This window comes from Nansenia antarctica, assembly GCF_963989245.1.
Source record: "Nansenia antarctica genome assembly, chromosome: 17".
Taxonomy (NCBI): Eukaryota; Metazoa; Chordata; class Actinopteri; order Argentiniformes; family Microstomatidae; genus Nansenia; species Nansenia antarctica.
In genome coordinates, this window is record NC_137687.1 from 6,481,674 (window position 1) to 6,490,178 (window position 8,505).

The 8,505-nt window shown below is 44.4% G+C and overlaps 1 protein-coding gene across 1 annotated transcript in view; it reads left to right on the top strand.

Annotated features, from left to right (window-relative positions):
- fam131ab (family with sequence similarity 131 member Ab) overlaps positions 1–8,505 on the top strand; it is a gene marked incomplete at both ends in the record, with an annotated part of 13,688 nt that continues 5,183 nt past the window's right edge. Inside the window, one exon of the mRNA XM_080547861.1 lies at positions 1–36. Coding sequence (XP_080403987.1) covers positions 1–36 — 36 coding nt within the window. The remainder of the gene's footprint in view (positions 37–8,505) is intronic.

An 8,505-nucleotide genomic window follows, 5' to 3' on the forward strand; every position in this document is an offset into this window, starting at 1 on the left:
ATGGTTTTGACTGCATTGACCCAGTTTAGTTGCAAGGTAAGGCAGCAATGCATAGGTCTATTGCGTTTATCCTGCAGGATATGGGTAACGCATTCTGACTCAATGTTATCTAAAAGGCTATCATAATATTGCAATTCCAAACATTTCTTTGTTTTTCTTATAAGCTAGGCCTATACATCATCGTAGAGGATCGCTGAATTGACGAGGTTGTAGCGTATTTAATTATTTGACATAGTCCAGTCTTTGCAGAAACGCACTACTTCAAAGAGTGTATCACTGCGTTGTGGCATATAGCTTTAGCCTTCTGTGTTGCCAAGAGACATGCAAGCTTCCTCGAGTGACAGTGTCGTGCATGCTCTCCCGGTTGTTTACACGATTCCTCCGTCAACCCTACCGTTGAAGGTTGGGTGTTGGACATTGGATGTAAAGCCTTGAAGACATTGGATGTAACGGTTATAATGATAAACATGCATGATGAATATGTGCAAACCATGTGCATATCGAAAAATGTGTAGGCCCACCCACACGCAAATTCCTCTTTTTCCTCCTCCGTCCCATTTATTGACTATGTTGTACCTCCAGGATTGTCCCTCGCGCAGATTTAGAACGGGATTCGTTTTTTGTCGGGGCCTTGCAGTAGCGATAAATCACATGCGCCCCACATTCATCCATCCAAGCGCAACCCCCAGTATCATTCACTCTCTCTCTCTCTCTCTCTCTCTCTCTCTCTCTCTCTCTCTCTCTCTCTCTCTCTCTCTCTCTCTCTCTCTCTCTCTCTGTCACACACACACTGAATTGCCACAATTCTGTTGATAAAAGTCTCAACATGATTATCATTTAGGCTGTTAGCTGTTATGTCTCTGAACCTCTGCACCTCCCTAATTGCCCATCGAGTTAAAACTCTTCCAGGGGGGTGCCTGGGTGGCGTAGCTCACTAAAGGCGTATGCCATGTAAACGCATCGATTTTGGCCATCGACCTGCATCCTGCATGTCATCCCTCCTCTCTCACCCATCCTTCCTGTCAGTCTGTCTCTATCCCAGTAAAGCAGAAATGCCCCTAAAAACATGTATAAAACAACAACAACAACAACAACAACCTCTCTCAGACACTTCGTGACGTTAGAATTGTAAGGTTCTATCTCCATTTTTGTCAAAATTGAGTTTTTTACATAATGTGAGATTGTGATCCATTAGGTGTTTATTAATGCCTGTGTGGTGTTATTTTTAAAATGTTGACATTTTTGAGTTAGTAATTAATAAAATACAAAGGTTCCATCTCACAAAACATAATGGAATGTCAAAACTTTGACGCTCAATATCTCTGAACTGCCCTAAACGGAGATAGAACCTTATCATTCTAAGCTCACGAGCTGTCACAGCAATAATAGAACACCCACCTGTTTGCCCTCTAGGACAAGGCTCCATGACATCATCGCGCGGCGGGCCTTGACCTAGTTATGTTGATTTCCTCATGTCTCTCTCCAGTAAAGCCTTGGAGACAGGAGGGGAGGAGGTGCATAGTCCATAGTCTATCTGTTTCCACGACAACGACAGAGCTGCGAGCCACCTTTAGTGCACAAGCATAAAACAGGAACGTGCTCTTGAGCACGCAAGACGCAGTAGGCCTAGCTCTACACTTCACACCGACATGTGGTGACGTTTGAATTATAAGGTTCTATCTCCATTTTTGTCAAAATTGAGTTGTTTACATAATCTGATCCATTAGGTGTTTATTAATGCCTGTGTGGTGTTATTTTTAAAATGTTGACATTTTTGAGTTAGTAATTTATAAAATACAAAGGTTCCATCTCACAGAACATAATGGAATGTAAAAACTTTGACGCTCAATATCTCTGAACTACCCTAAACGGAGATAGAACCTTCTCATTCTAAGCTCACGATGTATCTAAGCCAATCTAGTGAGGGGGGCAAATCTAACCTTTCTAGCCTACTAGATTCATATAGCCGGTCTTGTGGATGAGGAGCTTAACAGTCTATCATTGCGTAAAACGTGTGCGAAGTCATCAGTTCACACGAGCGACATGATGACATTCATACTGATTGTAATAAAAACAAAAAAACAAAAAATGTTGCCATTAAGACTATTAATTAGGCATATTTAGTGACCATATAACTGCATGCCTCAACGTTTGGTGTTGTGTTGCACTGTGATTATAATTGGCAGGCTTAGTTCTGTTTATGTCTTTTTATATCACTATAGGCCATGCAAGTTGCTCAACAAGCGTGAAAAAACGGAATTGTTTTCAGAGTACTTACTTGGCAGATAGCCAGATATACTTTGTGAATGTGAACAAATGCCTGCATGCATGTGTGCTGCTGGGTGCTGACGTGGAAATCAAAATCACACTATGCTTCGTGAGGGGGCCGCGGTCTCAAATTACCCCACACAGGGACCGTTTACAAAACACGGCGTTTATCCATCACCTCTTCAAACAATAGGCTACTTTCATTAGGGTATGAGTAGAGATTACGGGATACAATACACCCCCAAGGCATTCGATATCAACACATCCAATTAAATGGCAGATACTGAATTCTAGTGGGCGCAACTTGAGATGGCTCGCTAACGGAATGTATAGGGAATGATGGGGCCAGTTTAAGGCTCAATATCAATGATGGGTGCTGGCGACTAATCGAGCGAGAAGTTGGTCTTTTTCACGGACTGTAACTAGAAACGGGCGGCTGTATTGAGAAGAGAGATGGCCTAATCATTGACATTTAGGTCCTACAAGCCTGGTCATTAGGTTATAGAAAAGGCCTGTTTGGACGCTCTCTCTCTCTTTCTCTCTCTCTCTGATAGGATGCGTTTTTCATTGTACATAGGTAAACTCTATACACTATTTATACAACAGTTAGTTCCGACCAAGTAATTTGATTGGACAAGAGGCATTCCATGAGTTACGATATATAGTATAACAGCACTGGGACTTTTAACTATATGTAGCACTCCGCCGCACAGGTGTTAAATTACCGTTAATTAGACTACATTGTTACTAAGAAGACATTAGCCAATCAGCGCGCAAAGCAAAACTCTCCGTTTTTAAATCCTCAATTTTGGCCGCCATTGGCCAAAAGCTGTAATTTGGCTCTACAAGTGTTAATATATAATTTTATGAAGTTTTAATATGTTTTCAGGCGAGAAAGTAACCATATATATTCACAAAATGTATCCGGTTTATCAAAATAACCCGTTTATCTGATCTGACGTTTTTTTCCCCACTTCTGTGGGAAACTTCGCTAGTTGAACAGTCCCGTTGAGGAACTATTTTTTCTTGACGGAGCCAAAATAAATGATTAAATAAACAAACAAATCATAATCTGTTGTCACTTATTACTGTTAACTAATAAATTGCGCTGTAGAACTGTTGTATAAAAGCAATATCACACTTGAGGTTGTGTGTTATACTGAATATCAGCACGGCTGTGATTGTCTTCGGTACTCGGCCTGGCGGCCTCGTACCTACGACCGAATCACAGCCGTGCTGATATTCAGTATAACACACTCCCTCTCGTGTGATATTGCTTAAGTATAAACTCATCAGTAAGCATAATCAAGCTGTAATATCTAAGTTGTTGACAACTTCCAGCCAACCTCTGTCTCATGCCATGTACCCTGCAACATGTAATTTGACTAGGGGGGCCAGTGGAGAGACTGGGTCAAGAGGTCAGTATATTTAGGACCAGCCAACCAGCCGACTAGACTCGGGTAACTGGGTTGCCATGACGACCAACCCATTATGGGATGTAGGGGAGTCGAACGTACATCTCACTTTATGGTCAACAACAAGTTTGACAGGAGAATAATGATTTGCAATGTACAGCTGATCCCTGTGTCAGCAGGAAGCTATAATATAAGAGTCACTGTGAATATCATACTGTGTGCGTTCTGTGCCTGCGACTGAACACACCCAGCGCTGTGAATAAACTTTATCTTAACTGTCTACCTTGAGCAATCTCTAAATAATTACTTTGGGATCAACCAATCTTGGCCACCAACCCATCATCAGGGAACCATCCAATAACACTCTCTCTCTCTCGCAAATGAATTGCAAACGACATCTCGTTGGTTGAAGAGTTGTTTCCACTTCAAAAAGCACTCGATTGCATTCATATGACTTCCACCAACTGGGAGCTACGAGTTCCTAAGAACGAACATATTCTCAGCCTATTACCTTCCTTAGCCACACCGTAACTAGACCATTCACCCACATTTCGTCGAAACTGGGCCAATCAGTATACGTTTGTAAACGCCGCATTTGTATGGTAAGACGCATCATTCACCTATGTTTCGTCATCATTGTTGTTCTAGTGGTGTCAGTGATAATGCGGGTGACATACGTAGCCTACGGAGATTTATCCATAGTCCCCTCTCTCCCCGATGTAATATATTTTTTAAAATATATGTGTGCGTCTACCTAAACAAACGATCAATTAGGCTAATTAGGCTGCAAGCGAGGATGCAAGCGGCCAACATATATGAAGGTTGATTCTGTTTATTCACCTGAAGTGGCCTCGATCATGTTCAATTAATGCATGTGCTTTGCATTAAGCGCTCCATGACGTCTCTCCGTTTGCCTCCATTGGTTAGTAACGTGGCCTCGTCAAGTAACTACAGGCGCAGGGCGCTCGAACTAAGTGCATACAACAGGTGGGAACAGAAAGGTGTCTTATGAGAGGTGCCGATCTATACTCCCAGGATAATCTCAGTAGACAATATACTTCTATCCTTCCTGACCAGCATTTTGCTATCAGTGCGTGTGTTGCTAGATCAAAAGCAATGTAGTAAGGCCTATATGCATTAAGGCCTTAAGTGCATGAAGTGGCATGACTGCAAGTCAAGTGTATGTGCACGAAGAAGGTAGCCCCCACCGTGGGATCTCACTTAAGTTACTCTCAATTTCTCATCAGTTAGCCTATAGTCTCTTGTAGGGTTGGACTTACAATGTGATCTTATTTGGAAGTAAGGCCTATGGAGACACTGCAATGAGATACCACGAGGGGCTTCCTGAGCATTCTAAACACTTATTCTTGGTATGTCCGCCAGAGGCTGATGATTAGCGCTCCCAGGCATGGTTGGCATGGTGATTTAATGTTCTGCAGTTTACCAACGTTCTCTCCCCCTCTGACAGTGGCGGGTGACGGTACATTGCGCGTGGACTGGATCGCGGGGAGCTCTCTGTCTGACATCGCGCTCTTGGGGAATACGCGGACCTGTTGGCAACGCAGACTAATTCTCCACACTCCTCCTATAGCAACACTGGATCACGGCGGCGAGGTGCTGATCTGATTCTTCCAGTTTTTACTAATTTCTGCTCGGCTGAAAATCCACAAACGCTACTCTTTGACGTTTTCCGCTTCCCAGCTGCAACAACTGATCACACTCCATGTAGCCTATCCATGCGCGACCAAATCAAGCGCTACAAGTCAATGCTTATTGGTTTTAGGCCTATAGGCTGTTTACTCTATAGTTTCCTGGGCCTTAGCGTCACTTTTCATTTCTGATATAATGAGTGTGTTAGGCTTCGTTGCAAAACTGCTGCCCTGGACTGAACCATGTCTTATTAATGTTCTGATGTTTAAATTACGTTGTAGTCTACTATTTGGTAATACTATTTGGTAATACTATTAGGCCAATGTTTGTGCAATGCAATGGGATATAGCTATAGCCTGATAAACTAGCCTACAGGCGCACCCAAGTCATCAAAGCTGACATTAGCTCTGAATTGAGTTCTCTCTTCGAACTCAGTAATTTCGGGATGTGAAGCAGAAAATTATTTGTTCAACCTTTCCTGGCTTAATAATTACCCAATTAACCAAGCCGTCTGCTTTTGGGTTAGGAATCCATTTTGGGGTTTCGTCATTAAATGTTCACGAGTTTAGTTTTCTAATTATTTGTACTGCAGTCCATTTTTTTTCAAACGGAATCTCAATGACACTGAATGTAATGCCTCTTGCTCTGAACTAAAGGCAATTAAATAGCACCAGTAAGGAGATTTGACTGGTTGGGTCAGCTCGGCCGCCACAGCTTGCACAGTTGCATCTGTGTGTTCAAGGGCCTATATTGCTGCCTCCACCCCCCCCTTTCCTTTCGGATTTGCTTCGATATGTGCCCAATTTAATTGAGGGACTTTCAGATGTTTGGTCAGCCTCGAATGAATCCAGCTAGCGTCAAATAGGCTACTTAATTGATCAAAGCACCGTGTGTTTTAGTTTTTGAATAGGCTACCCTATCTCAATGCTGAATCCTCTTTCTTTATTGACAGTGTTGGGTCGATTAAGTGTAAATTAGAATTGAGCTTGTTGCTAATAATTCACTCAAAGATAATGAATCAGTCTCATCTCATTCCATCAGCGCAGGCCATCTGGATGTCGCAAATGAGCCAGCATGGATGGAAATAAGGAAATGATTAGCACCGCCCCAAAACGCTCCTCTTTCACTCTCTCTAGTCTGTACAGGGGTCAGCTCAGTTGAGTGTTTGGGATTTGAAATGGAACGGTCAGGGCCACATTGTGCTCTTTCTCCCCGCTTGGTGGCCCTTCTCAGGAATTGTTGCTGACGCGTGCCCATCGCCAGACAGAACGCGTGTCGCCTCGTCCTCCCTCTGTGTCCAACAGCATTAGGCATACAGTCACTCCAACAGTGTTATCCTCCCAGTATACCAATTTTAGTGTGAAGTGCTGATTTTGAGCTATGAGACAGGAGGAACACAGAGTTAGACAAGGACCCGGGTGGAGAGAGACCAAAGGAGAGGGATCAAGAAGCGGTATTGTGGTGTATGTGACGTCATCTGGGAATCATGCATCCTGGAATATGTATCCTGGGAGAAATCGTTTCCGTGGTGACCGCCGGGTGCTATAGAAATTCTCCTTCAGTGGAAAGGTGAGCGACGGAGAGCCGTTTTACCGTGCAGTGCAAAGGCTTAATGTGGCCCAGACCGTTCCAAGAAAGGGAAGTGGTCATACACACAGCGAGGTGGCATGGTAGTGAAGAGGGACATCCTATTTTCGATGGAAAAGCTACTCTCTCCTGAGAGAAAAACAAGGGTTGTGGTCACGGATGAAGGAACTCTGGTATTACATTTCACTGATATCCAATGATTTGCTAACCTGCTTTTGCATGTACGCTATCTTTCTGTGTGTGTGTGTGTGTGTGTGCGTGTGTGAGTGTGTGTGAGAGAGAGAGAGAGAGAGAGAGAGAGAGAGAGAGAGAGAGAGAGAGAGAGAGTGTGTGTGTGTGTATGCGTGTGTGAGAGAGAGTGAGTGTGTGTGTGTGTGTGTGCGCGTGTGTGGGAGAGAGTGAGTGTGCTTGAGTGTGTGTGTGTGTGTGTGTGTGTGCATGTGAGTTTGCGTGTGCGTGCGTGCATGTGTGCGATATCCAGTTGCATTGTACCATAGGCCTACTTTAGGCGGATGTGTTATTCAATTCAATATGCTATTGGAGAGGAACTGTCCATGGTGCTGAAATCCTGTAGGGCATTGCTGTGTCTCTGATCGCTATAGTATACTCCATGCTAAAATGATTCTTTTGAGAAGGAGAGACAAATTAGCCCTACTTCTTCTAGGCCCACAATAGCCCATAGTAAGCCGCTACCATGATGTAGCCTAATTAACCTATAATTAGGCAATCAATGCGCGCCGCTGGGAGGCCATGTTTGCCGAACCTCTTCTGAAACCTTTGCCTCCTCGAAGGCGGCCGACAGGAAGACACAGGGAACAGATAGGCTACCTGGAATGCAAATGACTCCTCGTAGCTTATCACTATTCTGTCATTTCTTTATCATCATATTTATAAAACCTTGTGGTACCTTGTTTCCTCCGTTCCAACGTGCAAGATTATGTCTTGACAAGACAACCGTGCATATGGCCCATATTTTCTTCTCCGAAGGTAGATGCACGCGCGCGTGTGTGTGTGTGTGTGTGTGTGTGTTAAGAACAAGACATGTCATCACCCTTGTCCGTCTGTGGACGCTGCCGATGCCTCGGCCCGTTCCTTATTGGCTCTGCTGTTCAGTAGGGCAGTAGGGGAGAGGGGGGAGGAGGGGAGAGGGGGGAGTCGGGGAGAGAGGGGAGGTGAGGAGCGGTGGTGGACGGTGGTGTAAACTGCAGTGGACCTGGGGGGGGCATATGAAACTAGAGGGCATGTCATATCTCCAAGATTTTCCTCACTGATCTGTGAGCTCCTCTGCGGCTCGAGAGGATTATCACGGCTCTCAGTTGCGGCTGATATAATCCCAAACGCGGGGAACCTTTGTGAGCTCGCGCGGTGTGCCGCAGGGGATTTTGGGGTAGGTCTGTTTAGTGCCGCACAACAAACAGTGTCTTGTAACCCGGCTAATTGTTGTACCGTCATGAAAGCGAATTCACAACCTGAGCTCGGCCTGTGATCTGTCGACAGATCACAGCTCAGCTAAGGCTGGGCCTCTAAAACAAACGACAGAGTCATGTCAACAATAATGACTGCAGTGTGGGATTACAGGATGCTA